General features: G+C 33.1%; 1 protein-coding gene across 2 annotated transcripts in view; it reads left to right on the top strand.

Annotated features, from left to right (window-relative positions):
- MDGA2 (MAM domain containing glycosylphosphatidylinositol anchor 2) overlaps window positions 1–27449 on the top strand; it is an 836747-nt gene that overhangs the window by 774640 nt on the left and 34658 nt on the right. For both annotated transcript variants that reach the window (XM_032179359.2, XM_032179361.2), the window contains exons 11-12: window positions 19789–19966; window positions 24726–24746. In XM_032179359.2, coding sequence (XP_032035250.1) covers window positions 19789–19966; window positions 24726–24746 — 199 coding nt within the window. The remainder of the gene's footprint in view (window positions 1–19788; window positions 19967–24725; window positions 24747–27449) is intronic.

Below are 27449 nucleotides of genomic sequence, written 5' to 3'. Positions count from 1 at the left end.
AGTTCCTGTGTGAAAATAAATACTTGTTTCTCTGGGATAAATGCCCAGCAGTGCAGTTGCTGAGTGGTGTAGTAAGTCCATTTTTAGTTTTAAAAGAAACTGCCAAACTGTTTTATGAAGTGGTTTTATTCTTTACATTCCCACCAGAAACATATGAGTGAGTCACTTTCTGTATGTGCTTATCAGGATTTGTCGTTTTCACTATTTTCATCTCAGCCGTCCTGATAGGTGTGTGGTCATATCTATTTTGTTTTAATCTGTATTTGTCAAATGGCCAATGATATTTCAGATGCTTATTTTCCATCTGTATATCTTCTTCAGAGAAACGTCTGTGCGTGTCTTTTGCCTACTTTTTAAAAATATGAGGTAATATCCTGGAAAATTGTACCATTGTATTTTCAAGTAGTGATTACTTTATTTTTTTCTTTTCTAAGTATATATGGATATTGACACATTTCTTTCCTACATATTTCTTTACTTCTTTTATAATTTTTAAACCATACTGATACTCTACTGATGCCTTCTGAGAGCATTGTTTGACATAATCTGGTTCAAAACCTTCTCTTGTTAGATCCATTTTGCAATTCAGCCTATCTGTTGGGTTCTTTATTGCAATTAGTATTGCAGTACCCAGTATTTCTCAAAGGTTTTAAAGCTATATTTTTGCCAAGTAACAACTTACAGAATCATTTCTATTTCCTTGAGATAGTTTTGTTGATTTTATATTTTTATGTTACATTTGGGTTAAAAATTTAACATTAATTGCATCCTCAGATAGTCTAGGTTTTTTTTTTCTATCATTATTTACCATGGTTGAGCTTTTCTGTGAGCCCCATATTTTTGGTGAGTGCATATTCTTTTGTGAGCACATATTCTTTTACCCATGTTAATTGTCTTGGGCAGTAATATATTTCTGTGAGATAAGCTAAAGCTCAAATCGTAACTTCTTTCTAACCACCTGAGTTCAAGAATAAAATAGAAAGTGAATGGTACAAATGATTCATCTCAGAGTATAGCCTTTGGCATTGCAGACTGGACTTGACTGCTCCCCATACTTTATCATAACTCTCAGGGAAATTTATTGTACTTCTGCTTTGAAAAGACTCCTTCACATGTAATCATTTTGGGAAAAAAAGGGTGGGGAGGAGAGAAAACACTCAGGTTGCCAGTTTGCCTACAAATTTTTTCTACTCCTGACCTATTACCTGGTATAATTAATTTTTGTTTTCTCAGAGGAAGAGTCTTCAGTACTGGCCGACTTATAAAAATGAGGTGGTGTGGGACAAAAAAAATAAAATATCATATGCCACCCTATTTCCTGTTTGTGACATAATCCCCTTTCCATTAGTGGCTGCAATTTTCCCCTTAGGTTCAGGTATCTCCCTCTAATTTTATAGTGTCTCCAAGGTTAGGTTTGGGGAGGGGCAAAGATTCTGTTAGTTTTTTTTTGTTGTTTGTTTGTTTAATTGAGAACTGCAGTGTGGACAATTAAATACTTTCTTTGCTTACCCTAAGCTAATATTTTTATACTGTTTCATTATTTTTGTTGATGTCATCTATATGATTAAAAAGATTGACACCCTTTGTTCTTTTTTTTCTTTTTTTTATTATTATTATTATACTTTAAGTTTTAGGGTACATGTGCACAATGTGCAGGTTTGTTACACATGTATCCATGTGCCATGTTGGTGTGCTGCACCCATTAACTCGTCAAAATGACACCCTTTGTTCTTAGTCAGTTGTCTGACCTTAATGAAATATTTCATTTTCCTGCCAAACCTCGTGTCCTATCCAGTCCTGTAGTCTTGTCCTGAAGTAAATAAATCTCTTATTTTCGTAACTTCCTTTCTTTGGTTGTGTTCTTTAAAGGAGCCAACGCACAATATATGATTGCCGTAACACTTCAAATTATTTGTCAAGTGCCAAAAACATGTTGATGAATGAAGTTGTCAGAGTTTTAATGTTACCTCCCTAGACCTATTTATTTGAAAAACCTGTACTTGGATATCTCAGTGGCCTCCCAAACTTAATGCTTCTATATTCTAACCTATTCTATCTGAAACACACATTGTCCTCCTCCTGTGATCCCCGTTAGACTGAATGGCCATTATCTGTCCCATTGCTCAAGCCAGCAAGAAATGTACCTTGACACCTTTCTCTATTTTATTCTCTATATCCAATTAATCCATAATTTCTACCGATTTTATTTTTCAATATTCTTCAAATCCTTCAACCCTTATTCGTATCTACCACCATCACTAACTTCAATTTCTTACCAGAGAATTTACCAGAGTTTCTTCCAAAATAAACTCTTGTTCTCCAAATTGTTTTCCATTTATATTTTATATTTTTATTTGCTAATATTTTTCTTACTGATTATACAGACCCTGTATATATTAAGAAGGATTATGTCATATGTTTTGGAAATAGTCCTCCATGCCTTTATCTTTTCATTTGTTATTTTTATTTTTCGTATTTTTACATTTTTATGCAATTTTTCCATTGTATGGTCTCTGAATTTCAGATCCTCTTAGAAAACATAACACACTCAAAAATCTAAAAACATTCTCAAATATTTACTTGTAACACTTTATAGTTTCATTTTTTACTTTTAAATTTGGATCTATCTATCATTTATATTGGTAAATTTTCCAATTTCCCAAAATAGATAAAGATTATTACTATTTCTAAGCAAGGTCATATCTCCATGTTTTTCATATTGTATGTTCCCAGATTATTATTATACATTTTGAGTGATAATTATATGAATCGCTCAATGCACTCTTTCTACACACGTACCAGTTGCAACCAAGTAATTTTAGTCATAATGGTAGTAGGAATGGAAGATATTATTATCGCATTAGCTAATACTTGTATAATGCTTACTTTCTGTTAACCATCTTTAAGTGCTTTATATATATTAATTCTTTTAATCCTCAGAATGACTCAATGAGGCAGGTATAGGTTAGACTTTAACGTATAAGGAGAACAAAGACTCTGTCTATTTGTTTAAGTAATAGGCTCTCAACAGATGGCTTTCAATGACTGAATCAATCTACGATATTATGCAACATTTTCCATTAAAATAGAATGTTGTAGTTATTTGCCATTCAAAATATCAAATGACCTTAATGTACATCTTTGTATAAAACACCGCGTGTTTCTCCGACTGTTAATTTCCTGAAGCAATGCATTAAGAAATCTTTGATCATTAAAAAACATTTTTCTAGAAACTGACAGGAATATACAGTACAAATAGGAGGTTGGTAATAAGTTAAAATAATATTTAAACATAGGCATACTTCAGTGGAGAGTGATACTAGATTAGATACTTAGTAAATATAAATATGTTAGTAGAGAACAATAATCTAAATGTGGATTTCATATAGGAATAAATATCGATATCACAATAGGGCTTTCTGAAAAACATTTAAAATATGTATTCTAAATTGTCATTGATTGGTTCAGTTATCAATTTACTTTGTGCCATTTGGGAGGCATGTTTATGGTATCTCTTTAAGCAAAGAACCCTACTGGATATATCACTATGTCAATAGTTACTACTGAAAAGATGTAGGTCTTCCCAGAGGCCTCACACGGCACCTCCACTTACATGTCATTGGCCAGAACCAGGTCCTATGACCACACCTAATTTAGAGGGATGCTCAGAAATACAGCACTGCTAAAAATTGTTGATGAGTAAGTGGAGTGGGAAAAGATTAGCAAGTAGCATTTCTTGTCATATTGTCCTATATATTCATTAGGAGAAAGTTACTGCGTTTCATTGGCCATAAAATCACTGAAAAGCAATATCGTATTTCAGGTAATTTTTAATTTTGAATATTCTAAGACTCAAAGAAAACGTATAGAGAGCTTGAAATTATATTAAATTATGTTTGAATATGTTTTAGATAACATCCTCATGCTCATGTCTCTTCTCCCTTACACTTCCAATTTTAATGCTCACGTTAAAATTGGGATTATAAATATCAGATATATAACAATAATAGAAAAAGTTTACTCTGCTTGATCCTTCATTGCTTTTATCATGCCAACATAAGTTAGATGATTTTAAATGAATGAATAAATGTATCAGTTAATGTTGTACGATTTCTACGAGAAGAAAATATTGCTGACATTTTAAATCCAAAGTGTAGTAAGTGATGCTAATCTCTATTTATACATTTGTATAAGTATTCACAACCAGAAGCATTGCCTGTTTTTCTTACTTTTATTCTTCTATGTCTATAATTTTAGGACACTTTGAGAATTAAATTTTTTATCATTGTCAATAATTGAATTAAAGCTACGGTACATCACTATGTTTAAATTTATATATCAACATGCCCTACTGTGTAAAGTCTATGAAAATATATTAATGAAAATGACTGCTCAAATGGATATTTAAGTGACATCAAGCTAAAATAGCCTAACAAAACTTAGAAAATATCCATGGTGACATTATACATTTTAACCCAGTTAAGTTGAATAATCCATCAAAGTGTATAGTAGCTATTATAAATAATTTTACAAAAGAGCAATGACTCAAATAATTTAAGCAGGAGAATAAGATTGAATTTTAGTCGCAATACGTACTATGGACAGTAATTGCTACTCACCAGAAGCAAGAACTTCAGTTGAAAGACTGTTAAAGGAAGTTATCAATGACACATGGAAGGGACAGGTGGCACTGCAGAATCAAAACATTAAGACTATTAGTAATAAATCCAAAATATAGCATATAGCAGTAGTAAAATATCCTGTAGGTTTATAGAAATATACCTAGTTATTCTTTTTTTTTTTTTTTTTTTTTGAGATGGGGTCTCACTCTGTCGCCCAGGCTGGAGTGCGCTGGCGCAATCTTGGCTCACTGCAACCTCCACCTCCCAGGTTCAAGCTAATTCTCCTGCCTCAGCCTCCCAAGTAGCTGGGACTACAGGCGCCCGCCACCACACCCAGCTAATTTTTGTATTTTTAGTAGAGACGAGGTTTCACCATATTGGCCAGGGTGGTCTTGAACTCCTGACCTCAGGTGATCCACCCGCCTCGGCCTCCCAAAGTGCTGGGATTGCAGACATGAGCCACCACGCCTGGCCAATCTAGTTATTCTTAAAAATAATTGAAGGAAGTGATTATGCTTCCTTTTATATAAAATAGATACTGTATTAGTCCATTCTCATGCTTCTATGAAGAAATGTCTGAGACTGGGTAATTTATAAAGGAGAAAAGTGCCTAGCAAAGGGGTAAAAGCCTTTTATAAAACCATCAGTTCTTGTGAGAACTCACTCACTATCACGAGAACAGCAGTTTGGGGGTAACTGCCCCCCTGATTCAATTACCTCCCACTGGGTTCCTCCCACACCACGTGAACATTATGAGAACTACCATTCAAGATGAGATTTGGGTGGGGACACAGCCAAACCATATCAGATACCAAGATGAATAAAAACTAAAAACTCAAACCCTAATTATTAATTTATTACTACCTCCTGGATATTTTTGTAGTAGTCCTTAGAAAACCTACCTGATGAAGAAAGATGCTGACTGAGCTGCTTAATTCCAATTTACCAGGGTTGAAATCTATAACAAATTAATTTTTAGGTTGAGGTGTCCTTTCACCTGCCGATCCAAGCATGACAAGAAAATAATTAGAATGTGTTTTTTCTAAACTTGATAGGAAGCAAGTTTTTCTTTCATAATAATTTATCGGAACCTGCTAAAGAGTGATTATTTTTACTGTTACACATGGTCTCTTGGGTGGTTTTCAATGTTGTTTTGCTTTAACAGATGGGGGTAATAATTACATGGTAGGGGGATATGTCAGTAATACATATAAATTCTTTCCTGAGGCAGTATGAAATACCCTGTCATTTAATGATTTATGTAACAGTTATGAGTACAAACTCAGCACAACCAAAGCACACATCCACTGGAGTCTCTAAATAAAATGGAAAGCAGAATCAGAATTCACTTTAACCGTCAGATCTCACAAAATCAAGACCTTTTTGTATGACTAACCCTTGTCCTAAAGAAAAAAGCTAGGTTTGTTATCTTCCTCTGTCACCCCATGCTATGTAATTGAGTTCAACATAATTAGGCCTTCCCAATGGTGAAAAAAAACAATTTATAAATTTCTAAGGGAATGTAAATAAAGCACACATTTTGCAGGAAAAACTGAAAGCAACACATTTGATGTAAGAAGAAGAAATGGAGAATAGTGATTAAGATTGCAAGAGTAGCCTTAAAATTGGACAATATTGGGTAATAATATTTATATTATCTTCTGCTTCTTACCAACTGTATGACCTGGGAAAGTTTATTGGTTTAATCTACTTCTTCAACTGAGGAAATGAAGATAGTAATACTAACCTCGATAGATTCTTTATAAGATTTAAATTAAAATGATGTGTAAAATATTTAGTAAAATATCTGGCAATAGTGAGTCCTCAAAAATATTATAGTTACTACTTTTCATTTTTCTTAGTAAATAAAAATACTTTAGTTGAGTGTTCTCAACCGTCACCCCAAACTGCAATTCTAAAAATTGTGGAAAATTAATCAAATGTGCCATTAAAGGGTCAGGCTTTCTGATGTCTGGTGGTGGAATTAAGGGACATATACATAGAAGTCTAAAAAAATGTATAAAATATCCATGGTGACATTATAAATTTCGTATTTAGGCACCCTATGGGCTGAAATCACAGTGAATTTAAGGGAGACTGATAGTACAATTTGTACTAAAAACACAGAAGATAATTTTTGAAATAGCTCAATGTCTTTGATTACATTTTTAATTCCTATATAAAGAATAATGTAGTTGTCAAAGTTGTTTCTAGAAACTTGTAGTATTAAAATGTGAATATACTGTTAATAATTTTTAAATTTCTTTTTTAAATTGTACATTTTTAAGGTATACAACATGATGTTTTGATATAAATGTACATAATACAATGATTACTACAGTCTCACAAATTAACGTATTCCTTATCTTGTATAGTTCTCTTATGTTTGTCCATATGTGGGTGTATGTGGTACAAGTACCTAAAATCGACTCTCTTAGCAAATTTATATTATGTAATACTATTAACTGTGGTCCTTCTGTTCTGTGAGAAATTTCTATCCTTATTTATCCTACATAACGGAACGTTGTACCCTTTGGCCTCCATCTCTCCATTTTCCTCACCCTTACACCCCTGGTGGCCACTTTTCCATGTTCATGTTCTATTTCTGTGTGTTTGGGTTTTTGTTTTGTTTTGTTTTAGATTCCACATATAAGTGAGATCATGCACTCTCTTTCTGGGTCTGCTTTATTTTACTTAGCTTAATTCTTCTAGGTCCGCCCTGCTGTTGCAAATAGCAATACCTTTTTTTTTTAAAAGCCGAGTAATATTGAATTGTGTAATTTGCAATTTCTTTATCCATCCATTCATTCATGGACATTTACATTGTTTCCATATCTTGGCTGCTAGGAATAATGGTGCAATAAACATGGGTGTGCAGTTGTCTTTATAAGTTGGTGATTTCTTCTGGGTAGGTATCTAGAAAAGAGATTTCTGGGTCATATGGCCGTTCGATATTTAACTTTTTAAGGAAGCTTCATACTGTTTTTCACAATGGCTGAACCAATCTACATACCCAGTAATAGTGTAGAGGTTTCCTTTATCTCCAAACCTTTGCCAACACTTGTTATCTCAACTTTCTTTTATAATAGTCATGCCAACAGAGGTAAGATGATATTTCATTCTGGTTTTGATTTTCATTTTCATGATGATTAGTGATATTGAGCACCTTTTCATCAACCTGTTGACCAGTTTTACTTCTTCTTTAAAGAAATATCTATTGTCTTTTGCTTGTTTTTGCAGAGGTCAGATTATTTGTTTTTTTGCTGTCGAGTTGCGTGAGTTCATTATATAGTTTGGACATTAACCCTTTATCTGATAATGTGGTTCACACATGATTTTTACAGTTCATTGCTAGGTTTGCATTTTGTTAATTGCTCCCTTTGTTGTACTGAAGCTTTTTATTTTGATGTAGTCCCAATTGTTCATTTTTTATTTTGCTACTTACGCTTTTGATTAAATATCCAAAAATTTCTTGTTGTAGCCAGTATTAAGGGGCTTCCACCCCTTTTTCTTCTAGGATTGTATAGCTTCAGGTCTTATGCGGAGATCTTTAATCCATTTTGAGTTAATCTGTGTATGGTATAAGATAAGAGCCAGTTTCATTCTTTTGCGTGTAGATATTCATTTTCCCACACTATTTACTGAAGAGGCTATTCTTGCTCCATTGGGTCTTCTTGGTGGACTTATCAAAAATTTGTTGACTGTATATGCTTAAGTTTATTTCTAGGCTCTCTGTTCCATTTGTCTATATGTCTGTTTTTATGCTAGTCCAGTATTGTTTTGATTACTATTGCTTTGTGAACACATTTTTATATTATTTTCTTTAAATAAGCTTATTTAAAAAACATTTTTAATAAAGTTGTCACTTGTATCTTAAGGACTGAAGTTTTCTGTTAGAGGCTCATTTCCCCCAGATGAGAGTATGTTAACCTGACTGTGACCAAAGTGACTAGTGTGAGCCAGAATGTCTCTTATTAACTTCTACTACATGACACATTTACTTTTGTGAGTTTAGATAGGAAACTTGCAAAAGTTCAAATATCGTTTCATTTTTAAGTCTTAAAATATTATGATATTTATTGTAAGTATTATAAAAAAGTCTTGTCATTAAAAAAATCCTGGCAAATTTGAGGTCAGACCAATTCTTTGCTCTGAACCCTGTTTTCTGTTAAGATGTTTATCAAGACAATACGTGCACCGCTGAACATACACCCTTACCAGGAGTTTATGATTTTGCTCTTGTCCTGTTTCCTCAGAAGCATGTGATCTTTGCTCTGCCTTTCACCCTTTGAAGCATGTGATCTTTGTGACCTACTCCCTGTTCGTGAACCCCCTCCCCTTTTAAAATCCCTAATAAAAACGTGCTGGTTTTGCGGCTCAGGTGGGCATCATGGACCTACCGATATGTGATGTAACCCCCGGCGGCCCAGCTGTAAAATTCCAAACAAACAAACAAAAAATCCAATAATAAGGAAATGCTTTGATGATAAAATTGTAGTTACTGGAATTTTTTATTTGTGCTAGATTTTAAGTAATAACCTATTCTTTTAGAAACTAAAATAAAAAATTATTTAATGTATCGAAATTTCACCTTCTTATGTCCTATTCATTAAATGTCAAATCTTTTAAACTCTACCAAATCATGACTATAAACAGTATTATTCAATATAATTTACTTAATCATGATTATAATTCATTATTAAATGTATTGCTAACTATGTAAGACAGGAAATAAATTATATTAATATAATATGATAAATGTGCTCTAAAAGTTAAAAACATTAATCATTCCCTAAGGTAAGTGTTAGCAATTACCTTTTGAATATTACAAAGGGGCAGGAATAAGAAAGGCTAACAAGATTCATTTGAACATTATTTATTCTGTATGTTTTCTGAGATACCACATTTACTCTTTTCTCTTCATTTTTATCATTTTATTTTTTCTAGAGTTATTATATTTAGAAACAATAATTCTACATATTTTAATAGAAAGAGTTAAAATATAAAAATATAGAAACAATTTAAAGTTAATGAGCTATTTCATTGATTTTCTTGGGATTAAAAGAACACAGCAATCACTCAATAAATATTGGCTATATTTTAAATATTGTTGGTTTTCATAATGTACTTGTGTTTGTGTAGGATTCTGACTTGAAGTGGGCATAGTGGGGGAGGGTTTCACGGAACTTTCCTGTACATTTCTATGTAACTTCCTGTGAATCTGTAATTATTTCAGAATAAATGTTTTTTAAAAAGAAAAAAAAACACTCCTTATTGAAAAGGCTTTCAAAGTACTGAAGGGGATATGTAAGGGTGAGAAAAAGATACACAAATGACACACAGGAATACTTACACACAAACTTGTTATAGTAAATTTTAAGAATATTAAAGAAATAGAAAATATTGGAAAATCTCATAAGCATGAGTATTCAAGCACAAAGGATGGAAAATCGGAGTGGCTGCTTCTTGATAGCATCTGTGCATACAAAAGACAATGGAACAATATTTTCAACTTTTAAAGGAGAAGAAAATCAAACCTAGAATAAATATTCAGCTAAACTATCCCACATGTATTTATTCATTTATTCAGCAGATGTTTACTGTACAACCACTATGTGCCCAACAGTACCAGGCATTGAGGATAACGCAGAAAATAAAATGAGAAAAATCTCTTACTCCACGTTTTTATGCAATTGTAAAAGCAATTTAATTAACCTGTAATGCTCTCCACATTTCTCAACCACTCTGGAAAGCCTTGTTCAAACCTTTTCCTTTCCTTTAATAACTGAAGCTCACTGCTAGGGCTTAAGGATGGTGAGCTGAGCCTGTGACCAAACCTGAGCATTCTCTGGACCATACTGGCATGGTAATCTTAATTGAAGAGCTATGGCCAAGTCTGAAAGTAAACTCAAAAAGGAAAACTGTGGCTTGTGTGGAGATCTTGATTATTCATCACCATGAGGAATATTGCTTGGGAATGAGGATGACTTTTAAGCAATTACTTCATAAGGTATATCCAGATGCCACTAGGTTTATCCCTTTAATATACTTTAAACTGACATATTAGGAATGTAAAGTAACATAAAATATGTACTAAATATTAAAGACTATGTAAAATGACAGTTTTTGTTTTCATCTTCACTTCAGCTTTAGCTACTGTGAAAGCAATAATTTTTTTCAAGTTACTAAAGAACTTACTTTTTTCCAAAGTTCTGTTTTATTGTATGTGTCATAGTTGTTTTGGAACCACATGTTTAACTTTGTCATAACACCCTTGATATATGTAGGAAGTTTCAGATTCAATGTTTTTTCAACTTCAATTTTTACTTTTTCTATTACTTCTATTTCTGTGATGACAGGCCAAGAGTATTTCCCTTGGTTGTCACTAAAGACCTTGTTCTCTGTGCTTAATGCTTAGTTTTCTTTAAAAAGATCCTTGAAGTATATTTGCAAGGCCTTTCATTTATTTACTGGTGAGCTTTACCAGAGACTCTGCTTGCATAGCCAGTTCACATCTCTTCAGACAGCAGTGGCTCACTAAGACAGGTGAAGGAAGAAAACTTGCTAAACTGCATGAAAGACTGAGAGACCCACTGATGCTGTGGACGCATTCAATGCTGGCTTTACCTGAGGGCTGCTGTGTTTGTTTTGCTTTATAATCAGTAACTGGTGCTAAAAGAAATATAAATAAGAAATACTATAGGGAATTATTTTCAAGATACTCAAAGCTAAATGCAAGTTGAAAGTAGTTTGCTGTATAAGTTAAAAACTTTTTGAAAAGGTCAGTTGAGAATATGACAAATTAACAAATGCATTTTTCTATTCTTGTAATTTTCTTTATTAACTGCTCTCTCATTACTTAAAATTACAACAGAGAAGGCTAAGTTTTATGGCACAAGAATGGGAAGACCAACCCACACCTGCACAAAACAAGAAAGGTGACAAATGAACTTTTAATAGATTGTATAAAGTCCAAGCAAAAACGGTAGCCTTGAAAACCTAGTATTTAAATCAAATAGATGTCATGATGGTGGAAGTGAGCAGCAAGTGGCTAGGGGAGAAAAAGCATTGAGTTCTGAAATGCTTTATGTCAGGAATAAAAAATATCACGAACAATTCCCAAAGCAAATACAGAGTTCCAGGCATGAGAAAGAGGATGATTTTAGCATAAGTGAGAGAAGAGCAATAGAGTGGGTCTTATATTCCCTGATAAAGAAGGGCAATACAGTGGATGCCTATATTCCCTGATAAAAGGCACCTACAACCCAGCAGAGTAGGAAAGAAGGATGCATGCTCACTTCCCAACGTGTAGTTGAGGAAGATTGCAAGACTTCCCTAGAAGTTCTGAGATCTGGGTCCCACTTGGGGGAGCCCTCAAGTAGCATAGTAGGGTAGACTGAGTCAGATTTTCAAGGAATGGAGCCTGGTATTTCTTTGCCTTACTGTAGTTCTGGGGAAGCTGTCAGGATTCACCAATCCCACACCCCTTCAAAAGAAAAGGGAAAGATAATGATGTTAGGCTCAAGGAACTTGTGATTTGCCTAAGAAAAATGCAGACTGATTAGAACTAGTGACTAAAGGCCAAGACAGTTCCAAGGACATAAAAAATAAATGCTATAGATGCTAGACACTAGAACACAACTAGAAAAACCAGTTGAAGTTGACTGAGTTCAAACAAGAAGTATTCTCTCCTCTACCACACCAGGATGCTTTCAAGGAAAACTCTTTAATTTAGACATAATTCAATTAATAAAAATAATACAAGATTCCAAAGACCAAAGGCAGATAAAAACTTATAAATATCTGGATATCTAAAAAATACACAGTCACTTCTAAAGGTGTTAATAGCATGAGCAAAGTATGATAAGCAAAATATTTCTATGATGTGAAAAGTGCCTACTCAGAAGAATTCTTGCTGAATGTAAAAAGATGATACTCAAATTTGTGGTAATGAAAGAAGAAAAGTTATATAATTAGTTGAATATATGTTTGCTATTATTAGTAGAAAATAAAAGTAAGATTCATTTAATGCCATGTTAGTTATTATCTCCTTTCCCCTAAAAGGGGTTATTAAAACAATAGTGCATCTCAAAAATCAGTGTTACAATTTATTTGGGATTGTAAGACAATTTGATTTTAATCCATGAAAATATCATCTTCATGATTTCTTGTTCTGTTGGATAATCATTAGTGTGCCTGATTTAGGGTCTGTAATTCCTGGATTTTTAATGTCAGCTATTATTTTTACTATCAGTATGGTTTCTAAACATGAATAGGAGTTTCCTATAAAATGGATATATCAATCTCTTATAGAGTTACATAAAAATAAATGAAATAAGCACACATATATGCCTTGTATTCAGTTGTTGCATTTCCTCTTTTTTAGCTTTCACTTACCTGGTACTTTTCAATGGAGCTCATTATAGTGGTTAAAAAGATTTATAGTCTGGTTCACCACATGTTCTCCCTCATAGGTGGGAATTGAACAATGAGAACACATGGACACAGGAAGGGGAACGTCACACACTGGGGACTGTTGTGGGGGGGGGGGGGGGGGGGAGGGATAGCATTAGGAGACATACCTAACGTTAAATGATGAGTTAATGGGTGCAGCACACCAACATGGCACACGTATACATATGTAACAAACCTGCACGTTGTGCACATGTACCCTGAAACTTAAAGTATAATAATAATAAAATTTAAAAAAAAGAAAAAAAGATTTGTAGTCCAAAAAAAAGAGGAAAACCTGACCACTTTTATTCCCTTCACATTTCAGAATCTGTTGCAGCCTTCTGCTTTAAATTAGTTAATTTTGTTTCTTATAAAATTAAGAGAAAAAATTAACATGGTTTTTCCTCTGGAGACCTTTTCGGCAATAGCTTTTTAATTATCTTCTGTGGTAAAAATAACAAATTACAGTTTTTAATAAAAAGTCTCACTTTAGGGTACTTGGGGGTTTTTAGGCTAACCTCTAATTCATCTGAATGGAATATACTTCCTGGGGATAAAAGAAAAATTAAATGGATTTTTAAAATTGACATGAAGAAAATAGTTTAACACTTACTTACATATCATCATGCTTATTAGTATGATCTGGGATTGTCATCTGCTGTATTGTTTAGAACCCATCTTCTCTGAGGGTTTTCTGGCATTACGTTCAATCAGTGGGAGAATATTGCATCTCCTTTTGTGTATGTGCAAACATTGCATTTAGTTTTCCATTTTTACATTTTGCACAGCTCACTGAGGTACAATATGAAGTATTTAATTGCTTATTCCAACAACTGCTGAAGTATACACTTTCATTACAGCTTAAATTAAAGACTTGGAATCAAAGTTATTGCTTTTTAAATACACATATGAAGTTATGGACACTGGAGTTTGTAATAAGTGACAACATCAACGTATCTCCTGACTTAAATTACTTGAGTAGAACACTCATTATAACAAGAGGATACCTGCATGTCCCCTTGTAATGTACTACAAATTTCAGTGGTATTAAACTCTTATTTAAACTTATGTTAACATCAAGAAAAGTACACCTTGATTAAACTTGTGTCTTTAGGTAACAGTAAAATGTCAAATAAATTATTCTGTATATATTTTTGTGTGTTTAAATTGATTTTATCTATCTTTTAAAATCATAGCACTTTGCCTATTGTTCATATATATATAAATCTAAAATTAAGAGACAGTAAAAGCATCATAATTTGTATTATGTTATAGAATTTTAACCTACCGAACTAATAGAAGCTTCCTAATACCTAGTATTAACTATGCGTGCTTATCTGAAAGATAAGTGCTTTCTGTGGAGTTAGGATTTTTTCCTTCACCACTGTATGTAAATTCAGTGACTATATGCGGTTTTCACTGAAATAACTTTGATTTTCTGCCGTATTCCTTGGAGGCCAGTTAAATATACATTGTATGCTGGCATTTAATTTCATCATATTTTTATCACGTTAATGACCAGACATAGTGTATTATAACTAAATACATAGGGCTCTGGTAAAAACAATTAAGGGAGCAATATATTCAGGGAAAGCAAAGGAGGAAGTGATACCAAAAAGAGTCATTTTGGGTCTAACCACATTCTGAAGCTGCCACTTAAAAGAGTTACCTTAATCTGTCTCTGCCTCAGTTTTTTCATTCATGAAATAGGGCTAAATATAGTTACTACCTGCTAGGGTTTGTGGGATATTACATATGATGATATGTATAAGACAGTTAAAATAGCGGCACATAGTAAAGACTAATAGATGTATTTTTTTCTTAATTTTCTGAGCTGAAAATACAAGTTAGGAAGTTATCAATGTAGAGATATGAGAAGAAGCTATTAATAGTAATGAGGTGGTTTAGCAGGACTAATCTGTGCCTCACCAAATGTAGCCTCTGGATTATTTGTATCCAAATTACTATGTGGGAGAGGAGATGCTTTTTAAAGATCGTATTTTTAGATCTCATTGAACCATAATTAGCGATGGTTGAGACTTAGAATTTTTGGTTAACAGTGTCATCTAGTGATTCTCATATATGCGGAAATATGAGAACCACTAATACAGAGTACCAAAAACTTCATATACAAAATTCTGTTGAACATCAACATTTAGAACACAGGAAAAGAAAATAAGGAGTAGCCAAAGATGCAGATGTGGGAAGCAGTATGAGAGAGAGCACTGTCATAGAATTCAAGGGAGAAAGAGTTTTAAGAAAATTCCGAATTCCTTCTCTCTTTTATTCTCTAATTCTCTTTATTAAAAACAGAGAAACATTTCAGGTCTACACAAAATAACATAATCATAACTTTTACATCTACCATTAATCTAAAACAAAACAAAACAAAAATCACTCGGTAGAGTTGAAGTCCTGTCTTTACCCCTCACAATTGCATCATCATCTCTTGCACTCTTCTAACCTATTTAAACAGTATCTTCAACTCAGTGTTCACTATTTCTCTTCATTTGTTTATTCTTTAATATGTACATATCTATACATCCTCTTTAAAATGCATAGTTTAAACCTAAATTTTATAACGTATCTACTTCAAAATTAATTTTAGTTCAATATTACTTTTGTGAAAATTTTCCATGTTGATGTGTGTTGCATAGGTTCCTTTTTCATGCTACATTTTATATTCCAGTTTATGAACAGTCTACAATTTCATTATCACCTCTTAAACGATTGAGGTATATATCATTTTCCATTTTCCATGCCATGAATATACTTGTTTCCAAGTATAAGAATTTACCAGTTCTCATTGTAACATGGCTTTTAATGCAGATTACTCTCCAAACTTATACCAATTTGCATTTTCATCAAGGATACATGTTTGAAAGACAATTTTTCATGGATTGCTTATATTTCTTTGTGTCTTGTGCCCAGAGGCACCAGTTGCCCTTTTATTACAGCCTGTCTTTTCGAGTCATCAGCATAGCAAATGTCTTTTGAATGTAGTGTCTTCCTCTGGAACAGAGGGGAGGTTGGTTTGTTTGATGTCCTGTGGCGTCTCCTTTCTGGGCAATGGTTGGACACATTTGGTTACTATCAGTTATAAAGACTAAGGTTTCTTAAAGTCAGAGTCCTTCAGATGTGGTGCACAATCAAGGCATGTGCAGCGTCCTCCTTGGCACATCTGCAGTACTTCTGTGGAGCTTCGGAGGTAAGGAGGATCAATGCTAAAATAAAGCTTGGGATTTATGCCGAGTCATGAGTCATTTTCTCTGACCAAGCAGTCTCCAGTCTTCTGCTAATATTCATGATATTGTGGAAGGCTAACTTGTTAGCGTATACGTAGGATAAATATCTCATTTGTTTCCCACCCCATCCCCTGGTTCTGACATGCGCAAAGATTCTCATTGTTTTACATCTATACAAAGCCCTAATAGTCAATTTTTAAAAAGGTTTTGCCTACTTGATGGTGGAAAATAATGTTGTGGTTTTAATTTCCATTTCCTTGATTCATTGTGAGGCTAAGCCTCTTCTTTAGTTACTAACTTATTTGGGCTTCTTCATCTATGAATTACTTGTTATTTAGCTCAGTTTGCTACTGAATTCTTTTCCGTGTTTATTAAAATGAGTTTTTAGTAAAGTCTAGTTAATTGTGTATATTAACATGTGTAAAATATCTTCTTCAAACCTCTGGCTTGTATTTTTCCTGTTTAATGGTGAATACTGATGAGAACAAATTTTTTAACTTGAAAGTTTATATTTAATTAATTTTAAATTTGATAGACAAATTTATCAATCTTTTTCTTCATGATTCATCCTTCCGTGTACTGTTTAAGAAAGCAATATATTGGCCAGGCACGGTGACTTACACCTGTAATCCCAGCACTTCAGGAGGCCGAGGTGGGTGATCACTTGAGGTAAAGAGTTTGAGACCAGCCTGGCCAACATGGTGTAACCCTGTCTCTACTAAAAATACAAAAAATTAGCCAGGCGTGGTGGTGGATGCTTGTAATTCCAGTTACTCAGGAGGCCGAGGCAGGAGAATTGCTTGAATCCTGGAGGTGGAGGTTGCAGTGAGCCAAGATAGCACCATGGCACTCCAGCCTGGGTGACAGAGTGAGACTGTCTTAGAGAAAAAAAAAAAGAAAGTAATATTTTACCTGAGATTATAATAACATTTTTTCTGTATTTTTTCCTAAATGATTTAAATTTTGTGTTTTAAATTTAATTGTTTAATTCTCCTGAGACTGAATTTTATGTATAAGATATGATATAAGATTCCAATTCAAGTGGTTTTTTTCCATATGCATAGCCAATTGAATAGTATATATTTTTCTCTCTTTTGTGCAGACACTCTATAGATTTCATATTTGGGCTTCCTGTCCCATTCCATTATTTAATTGGTCATTTGTGTAGGACTGTGCTAGTAGCACACATCACATATGTGAACATATGTGCATGTGTGATATGTGTATGTGTGTGTACATGTGCAGATAGTGTGTACATGTGTGTGTGTACATAGAGAAAGTACTAGGTAAAAATCCAAGGGCAAATGGCATTCCAAAGTAACAAACAGAATTTCTGTCCAAACTACTTTTGCCCACAGCTGTTTGCCAACCCAGACAAACTTGAACTTTGATTCTTAATAGTTTGGCACCATTGAGGCAGACAGCAATGTAACTCAAGGCCTTCTCAAAGCAAGGGACCTTCTTCACTCTAATTTGTGACACCAAAGAGTTTCACAATCAAAGTAAAACTAAGCCATATTGTTGATGACCTTAGGAGCATGTTAGAAACAATGGTACATCTATACAGAGTATGTCTTTGTCTTAGGCCGCAGATAACCCCCAATAATAGAATTGTAAGCCATATTATCAGCACCCAGTGAAAAATAACCAAGCAAATAAAAGGAGAAAAGCCCCATGAAAAATGATACCATAGATTTCAGCTATGAAAAATATCAGCCACATATTACAAGGCAATGATGTATACTATATCTTTAGATACATACAGAAAGAGGACTGTATCTGTCATCTATCTATCTATCTATCTATCTATCTATCTATCTATCTATCTCTGAATTAAGGAGAATAAAAAAATTTGTCATAATTGTATAATCCAGCAAAATATTAATAGCTTAAAAGTCACAATTTACAATAGCAAACGAAGTTGTGGATTACCTGTTATCTCATCTAATAAATGATATGCATAAATTTAACAAAGAAAGCTTCAACGTGCTTGTAAAAGACATTCAAGTGTATATGCATATGGAAGGGTGGAGCGAGAGAAAAGGAAAGAGAGATTTCTACGTAGACAACTATAGATCTATTTTGGTTTTGTTTTTCCAATTATTATACACTTTATTGTTACTAAAGTACAATTTTAAATAGATTATGTTGAGCATTCTCACTTGTAATTCTAAAAAAATTTCTAATATATAAGCATTAAAAACAAATCATCCTCTACCTTTTTGCTGGATCTTCTTTATCGGATTAATCAAGTTCCCTTTCATTCCTAGCTTGTTCATAGTTTTATTATAAATAGGAGTTGATGTATCCCAAATTTTTCTCCATCTAGTAGAAATATGTTTTTTCTTCTTTTACCAGTTAACTATGTTAACATATTTTCTAATGTTAAGCAATTCCTGCATCCTTGCAAGAGAAACAATACTGGATGTAAAACTTGATGAATTTGCTAACAGTACTGTATGATGAATTTGGAAACAATACTGTATGTTAAAACTTTATGAATTTGGTTTGTATACATATAGTTTTTCTTTCTTGTACCATCCTTACTTTTTGGTTTAAATTAAATAACATAGCTGGACCGTTATTGTTTTTCTTTTTAAAAATATCTGCAAGATTTTATAAAATATTAGAATTCTTTCCTGAACAATTTGATAACTCTGCTGTGAAATTATCTGAGCAATGTGATTTTTTAGTGAGGGAAGTATTGTGAAACTCATTGTTCTTTTAACATATTACAATCACACTTTCATTTCATTACTCTGACACCATTTATTTCAAGGAGACCATCGCTTCCATCTTGCCAAATCCCACGGTAAATTCCTAGCCTTCATCTTAACTTCCCAACATTCTTCTTATGGAGATGTCCTCTGATTAACTAAAGAGTGCCCCTCTCCAGCCTTCCCACTATGACTCTTAATCTCCCTGTGATTTTTTATTTTTCCTTATTGTACATATGACTAACTGAAATTTTATATTATACATTTGTTTATTGTGCCCCTCTTTTTAATAAACTTGAAAAATTAAGGGTTTGTCTTTGTTTTATACTTCTAATGCCCAGAATATATGGGAACTGTTATATATGCAATGCATATGTTTGCTGATGTGATAGAATTGTAAGTATTCAAGAATCTCGTATGCCATTAATATGTTAAGCAAGAGGTAGCTAAACTTAGATCTCTCCCGACTTTGAGATCAGAGACGCTCTGGAATTTTCTGACTCTTACTAAACATTGGATGATATATTAAATCTATTAAATACCTCTGATCATTTGGCAATTACCTGCAAACATCTGCGTGTAAACATCTCAAAATTTGTTTCTCATTAAAGAAACTTGAACTTTAATAATATGTATTCATTAATATAACGTGCTTTTTGATTTCATAAAATTTCAGAATTTGTTTTCAATTTTCTTAGTACCTCTGAAGAACATACTGGGAACATTATTCTATTATTGTTTTGATTTCAGGCTGGACAGCAGCGTTGGTGGGAGCAGGAGATTAAAATAAATGGGAATATTCAAAAGGGAGAATTAATTACATATAACTTGACAGAGCTAATTAAACCAGAAGCTTATGAAGTCCGACTGACTCCTCTCACCAAATTTGGTGAAGGAGATTCAACAATTCGTGTGATCAAATATAGTGGTAAGTAGCCTTTCATTTAAAATTATTTATTTATATATTTAACTATATGGAAAATTTTGGTTGCTGCTATCTACCAAATTTAGACACAAAGTAAAACTTAGCATATTGACTTTCTGGATCATTTGCCGGTTAACTAAACAACAAAACCAAAACCGAAACCTTAATCACCATAAATGTGACATTTGATTACAAATGTAGAGATACAGAATAATTTAGTTAATTGTGAACCTATGCGATATAAGCAATGTTTATTTTTGATCCCACAAGTTATAATACAATATTTGTCTGCATTTTATCTTTTCAAATTCTTGATGACTTTAAAACTTATTAAGAAGTAAAAAGAGGCCGGGCGCGGTGGCTCACGCTTGTAATCCCAGCACTTTGGGAGGCCGAGGCGGGCGGATCACGAGGTCAGGAGATCGAGACCACGGTGAAACCCCGTCTCTACTAAAAATACAAAAAATTAGCCGGGCGTGGTGGCGGGCGCCTGTAGTCCCAGCTACTTGGAGAGGCTGAGGCAGGAGATTGACGTGAACCCGGGAGGGGGAGCTTGCAGTGAGCCGAGATTGCGCCACTGCAGTCCAGCCTGGGTGACAGAGCGAGACTCCGTCTCAAAAAAAAAAAAGAAGTAAAAAAAGATCAAAATGCCATTTTCTGTTTTTTAAATAAAATTAATAGATTTCAGTTTTAGAGTAGTTTAAGGTTTACAGAAAATTGGCAGGAAGTATGGAGAGCCCTGTCTCCCTGACACAGTATCCCTATTGTTAACATCTTACATTGTTGTGGTACATTGGTAAAAATTGGTTAACAGATACTAAGAAATTATTATTAAAATCAATTTTACATTAGTTATTTGTGTTTGCAGTTATATGGATTTTGACAAGTGTATGTAATTTATCCACCATTACAGTATCACACAGAATGGTTTCACTGCCTGAAAAGTCCCCATGCTCTACTCATTTATCTCTCCTTTCTCCAGTCCAGGCAACCAATGAGATGTTTACTCTGTCTATAGTTTCTCCTTTTCGGGAATGTTGTAAATTTGGAATCTACAGCATGTAGCGCTTTTTAGACTGCCTTATTTCACTTAGAAATACATAAGATTTCTGTATGCCTTTTTGGGCCTTCATGGCACATTTCTTTTTATCATTGAATAATCTCCATTGCATAAATGTACCGGTTTGTTTATATACATATCAAAAGACATCTTAGTTGCTGGATTTTTGTCTTGGTTGTTGGTGGCCGTTCATTTTTCATATTGCTATTGTTAAAAAATGCTAAATGTTTGTGCGTGTGTGTGTTAGTGATAGTTTTCTTTTTATTACCTATATGCATAAAATATTTCTTCACTACTTACATGTCCTATTTGGAGAAAAATAGAAATTAGTGCAGAACTTTGAAAAAGTTAAAAGTGGATCTAAAACTTTTATCTGGAATTAATATCTCAGAGAGAAACAATGGCATTTAGATATATTTTTTCTTTCTTTCTTTTGGAGACAGGATTTTGCTTTTGTTGCCTAGGCTGGAGTGCAATGCTGCAATCTTGCCTCACCCCAACCTCCACCTCCCGGGTACAAGCAATTATGCTGCCTCAGCCTCCTGAGTAGCTGGGATTGCAGGCATGTGCCACCATGCCCTACTAATTTTGTATTTTTAGTAGAGACGAGGTTTCTCCATGTTGGTCAGGCTGGTCTCGAACTCCCGACCTCAGGTGATCCACCTGCCTTGGCCTCCCAAAGTGCTAGATTACAGGCATGAGCCACTGCGCTCAGCCTAGATATGTTATTTTACTGTATACTAAAGAGATAAATATTTTAAAAATTGAAATGTGTGCATTTTAGAATTTTAACATTCAATATTAGCTATAGAATTTTCAATGTATTTCAGGTTTGAATGAATCATTATTTAAACAGTTCGTATTTATTGTGTTGCTTCAGTAGAATATTATTATTACTATATATATATTTTTTGAGATGGAGTCTCACTCTGTCTCCCAAGCTGGAGTGCAGTGGCGTGATCTCCACTCACTGCAACCTCTGCCTCTTGAGTTCAAGTGAATCTCCTGCCTCATCCTCCCCAGTAGCTGCTATTACAGGCACTTGCCACCACGCCCAGCTAATGTTTGTATGTTTAGTAGAGAGAGGGTTTCTCCATGGGCAGCCTGGTCTCGAACTTCGACCTCAGGTGATCCACCCGCTTCAGCCTCCCAAAGTGCTCGGATTACGGGCATGAGCCACAGCACCCGGCCAAAAGTGATTCTTTTTATCATCGATTATCAGAGCCTGAGTTAAAAAGATAATAGAATGCTTTGTTCGCAGCTGCAGTACTCCACTGTGTTTACCCTTAAGTATACGTTTCCTGCTTAAGGCGGAAGTAGTGAATACTGTCAAACGTGAAATGTGAAGTAAAACTATTAAAAACTCATTAAAGTTGTTTGTCCTCACAGTTTTTACCAAAAACATAAGATGTATAATGTAGAGTGCATTAATATCAATATCTTTAAAAGATGAAGATATTCGGACCCAGAAAGTTTCAGTGTCCTGCAAAGTTAAATGACTGTGAAATGACAAACCTGACTAGAATTAGGGTTCATTACTCCGTTAGAGAAGATCTTTACTTCTTTGCTAAAGTTAGTTGATCATTATGACTTTCCTTAAGAGATTTTAAAAAGTTAATTAGCTCAATAGTTGTTATTGAAAACTCTGAGGCAACAAACTAAAATGAAAAATACACGCGGAAAATAGATATTAATTTTAATAATAAGTTTTCAAAATTGTTTTTACACACTTAGGCATACATATTAAGATCTCCAACATTTTTTTAGAATTATTTTTATGTAATATAGGTTTGGGCAATGTATACTTTAATGGTTTTTAGTCTGTTTGGGCTGCCATAACAAAATACTGTAGTGGGAGGCGTAAACAACACAGATTTATTTCTCACACTTTCAGAGGCTGAGAAGTCCAAGATCAAAGCACTGGCATAGTTAGCTTCTGGTGAGAGCTCTCTTCCTAATTTATAGATGGTCACCTTTTCACCATGTCTTCTTCACATGGCAGAGAGAGCTCTCTGGTGTGTCCTCCCAATCCCATTGCATTGGGGGCAAGATTAATTTAATCTTAATTACCTCCCTAAAGGCTTTATCCCCAAATACAATCATATTGGGGATTAAGCATTGACATATGCATTTTTATGGGGACACAATAGTCTATAATATGAATTTATAAAAAAATTATACATGCAAGTTCAAATGAAAGAGGAAAAAACTGGACTCACTGAAATATTTAGAAGTTAGATGTGCAAATTTTCACAAGTTAAGTGCATTATGTATAGTGAATTTGGTGACTAAAATGTTGGAGGAGAAATCTCAATTAAAATTCAGTCTGGTAAGAGCTTTACATGTACATATGACATATCTTAGAACTAAATTATAATTCAAGGATGCTTACATCTTTGGAAGATAGCACAGAATTTTAAAAAAATTTCATATTAACTATGAAATAATTTTAATTTTTACTAATTTTAAAATTAAAATACATCGATATCTTGCCATAAAATTAAATTGTTATTTTTAGTTCACTTTCAGTTCCTTTTCTATGTTATTCTTTTCATAATTTGCAATGTGGAATGTAGAATCAGAAAAACAACTACAGTAATGGGAATTGTCTTCTGTATGTAGGAATAGTGAAAATCATTGAAAAACTTACTCTGTTTGTTAAAAGTTATCATTTGTATACTAATGTTACAATTATATATGAATATTTTTGCCCATCAGACTTTATTACTATAGCACAAATATTAATAAAGGTGGTTAATGACAGCCACTAAGAAAATGACAAATCAGATAAGTTCTGCACTGTAGATTAACTGCCCATTGTAATCCTGGGAAACTACATTCTGCCCATTGTAATCCCGAGGAATTACATCAATGCTCTGCTTCATCCAGGTTGGAATATTTTTCTCAGAGTGATAAGTGGTTAATTGATACATACAGATACAAATTTGGCCCTTAGATGAGAGATATTTTTGTTGATGTGTTAGTCATATTTAAAGTATTCATTTATCTTTGGGTGGAAATTCTTTGGCACTTGTATTGCAAATATAATTAGTGTTCTGGGAAAAAAATTCTTTTGGTACCCCAGAACACAAAATGTGTTGCTCATCATTTTAAAATTCTGTGTGCATGCATACGTGTGTGTGTATATGTGTATTTTACCGTAATTAAACAAAAAGGCATTGATGTAGCTATTCGTTTTAGTACACATATTACAACATGATATCAGGATTGCTTTATTTTCATCTGTGCCATGAACTTTCTACTTTACTCTCAGTAGAAGTAGAAAACAGCAAAAAACAAAAGTGGAAATTCTGCTAGATAATTGTTTTCATTTTTAAATCATCTAGATTATAGATTGGCCTAGTTTCAGCCTCAGTTTTGATATCTGAGTATTTTTGTTTGGTACTGGTTCAGATATTTAAGAGGTCAGAAACTCTATACCTTGAAAAGGGAACATTTCCTGTGCTATTTAGCATTGGTCTTTTTGGTAATTTGAGGCTGTTATTGCTGAGCTCCAAAGCAGATTATATTCAATCCTCTAAAACAAAATGGATTGCAGATATAAATCTCAATGGCCACGGTGGGAAAGATCATTAAGTTTTGGTAAGGAACTATGAGATACTGATTAGACTTTTATTTATAAAAGACATTCAAGCCATGCTAACATTGTTTTTTTGTTTGTTTCTTTTGCTTTTCTTGTAGCTCCTGTAAATCCTCATTTGAGTAAGTATATTTTAACTTACAAAATGGCACTATATTTAATAAATACAAAAATAGAATGTTTATAAATATACAAAGATTGTTTAGTAACTATACTTAGGTGGTTTAAAACACAATGGTTCAGAATCAGTAAAATTGGCATTAAATGTAGATTTTAAATTTCAAAGGATAGAAGTATAAATACAAATTTTTTATTACTGATAATTGAGATTTATAGATTTTCTTAAATATTGAAATATGGAGCCATTTACCAACCTGCTTAATATTTGCTATTTCTGCAGCTGTGGGATTATTTTTTCTTTTGTGGGATTACATATCATTTTTTATTGTTGTCACACATTTCTTTGATTTTCCTTCTTTGAATGTCTATATTCCACTTACAAAAGAGTATGGTTACTTAGAAAGTTGGTATTTGATGGGTTTAAGACTTTCTTTTATAGAACACTAGTTTATACCCCAATGTATTTGGTCTAATTTAGGTTATGAATTCTGTAAAATTGTTAAATTTGGGGACTTCTGGAAAGGTTTTATTTTGTTTTATATTAAACGTTATAAGATGATATGTATCTACCTGAAAAATATTCCCATACATGAAAACTTCTCTCTCCCTGAAAAATAATATTAAATCAACAGAGGATTTACTATGAAGACATATTCTAAAATCAGAGCTATTTATTTGTAATTTAAGGCTAGATTTTTTACAAGTTCAAAGGACTAAGGAGCATCATCTCTGGGTGCAAAAGGACCACTGGGTATCAGGATTCTTATTCCTGAGTTTTTATTTTTATTTTTTCATCATATTGGGAAGGATTCAGGGAAAATTCTGCAGACCACGTCAAGCAAAACTTTGAAGACCACGTAATGGAGAATATTTAAAATATCTTTTAATTATTTCTATGTAGTCCCAGAAACTCTGCCAAAATCATGTTGTAATTAGAAAACCAGTGGAAAATTCAAGATCCACTCGATTCTCAGTTCTGTATCTTTGTGAAAATCCTGGACTTTATTACTTTCCTACTTATTAACTCTTTTAGTATTTTATATTACATTGGCTTTTGAAAAGTTTGTACAGCTCACTGCATTATCATTATCTATCAGATATTCTTTATTCTGATAAACTTTTTAAATGAATAAATGTATTTGCACATATTTATAACTGTCTCTTTTTAAAGTGACAGGACAATCATAAAATTCTTGGGTTTTGACTAGTGAGTTTCATTTTCTTTTTACCTGCCAACTTTCTATAAACTTTCTTCAGTAATAGGTTTATTTATTATAAAGATATATTTCCTTAGGAGGAATCAAGAGCTATTGATGTTGCTTAAGTATCTTTGTTTGACTTGAATTATTATGCTAGTTATAATATTATAAACAACTTACACCATATAAAATAACCTAAACTATGAAAATTTTTAGGCACAGCTGACACTTTTTGTAGTTTTCGTAAGCTGCATTTTTGCTTAATTTTACTATGAAAGACTTAAATATTTAGGTCTCAAAAATTATTGTATTGATTTTAAAGACAAGATATTTTCTCTTTTTAACCAAGTTTAAATTACAAAAAAATATGGTTCAACAGTGTTATAAAAATTCATTATACATAATTTTAAATAACATATGAAAAGTAAGACTTGGCAGTAGATATATAAACCGAAATCCTTAATCTGTACATTTGTTCTGCGACTCTTTTTTGGGCATATGTGATATGTAATTAAATGACTGAAAACATTCAAAATCAAACATTGCCTTTATGAGATTCAAAACTCCAGAGTAGCAACTAATGGAATTTCATGTCATACCTAAAATATCTTTAAAGAAATACATGCATGTATGTAAATGCATACACTGCTACACTGCTGTTACCAACATTATTTTTCCAGCTTGTAGCATCAAAAAGTCATGTCTTGTTTGGTACAAGGTCTGTGACGTAAATATGTGCCTAATAAATATTTTATGTACAATATTGTTTATTTGGAAATTTATTGATTTATTTATTTAGACTCCCTTAAATATGTATATTTCCTGTAACCTTACCTACCCAGAATATAGAATATAAATAAATACAAAGAGATAAAGCAAGTGTTTAGTCTAAAAAACAAAAACAAACTCATTCCCTAAATTGAAAGTGAAAGACTTCTGTTTTATTTTTATTTGTAAGTACCCAAAATTTTCAGTTAATTCAGGTACATTATCTCAACCAGGGCTCCATTTCCAAGGATATCTGATAAATCTAAGCTCTGTGGGTAGGTTGGAGAGAGACTAAAATGGAAGTCTCTGTTCTTTAAGTGTTTATATCTCTATGAATTCCAGGGAATTTGGATTCCATTTGACTTTATCATTTAATAGCTGACCGTTGCCAAAGTTTTCTCCTCTGTAAAGCCTCATGAGTAAGGGTTATTGTGATTTCATAGAGTTGTTATGAGGCTGAGTGAAATAATATACATTATGTTTATTTTTTCTCAAGGATACACACTCTTTAATAATGTATCTAGTGAACATTACCAACTTCTTTATTTATACCTATTTTTTCAAGCAATAAGATAACCTTTGATACCTAGAAACATTACTACTACCACCCACATTTCAGGGGTAGCTGCAAAAGTCTTTCTCTGAACTTACGTTGGCCCTGAACGTAACATAAGTTAGGCATCCAAGAAATCACAGTCCTTCAAAGTCTTTAAAAGATCTTTTAATTACTTCATTTCC

The sequence above is a fragment of the Hylobates moloch genome, unplaced genomic scaffold, assembly GCF_009828535.3.
Source record: "Hylobates moloch isolate HMO894 unplaced genomic scaffold, HMol_V3 SCAFFOLD_16, whole genome shotgun sequence".
Classification (NCBI taxonomy): domain Eukaryota; kingdom Metazoa; phylum Chordata; class Mammalia; order Primates; family Hylobatidae; genus Hylobates; species Hylobates moloch.
Note: the sequence above shows the minus strand (reverse complement) of the source record. Positions and strands in the feature narration are given on the sequence as shown.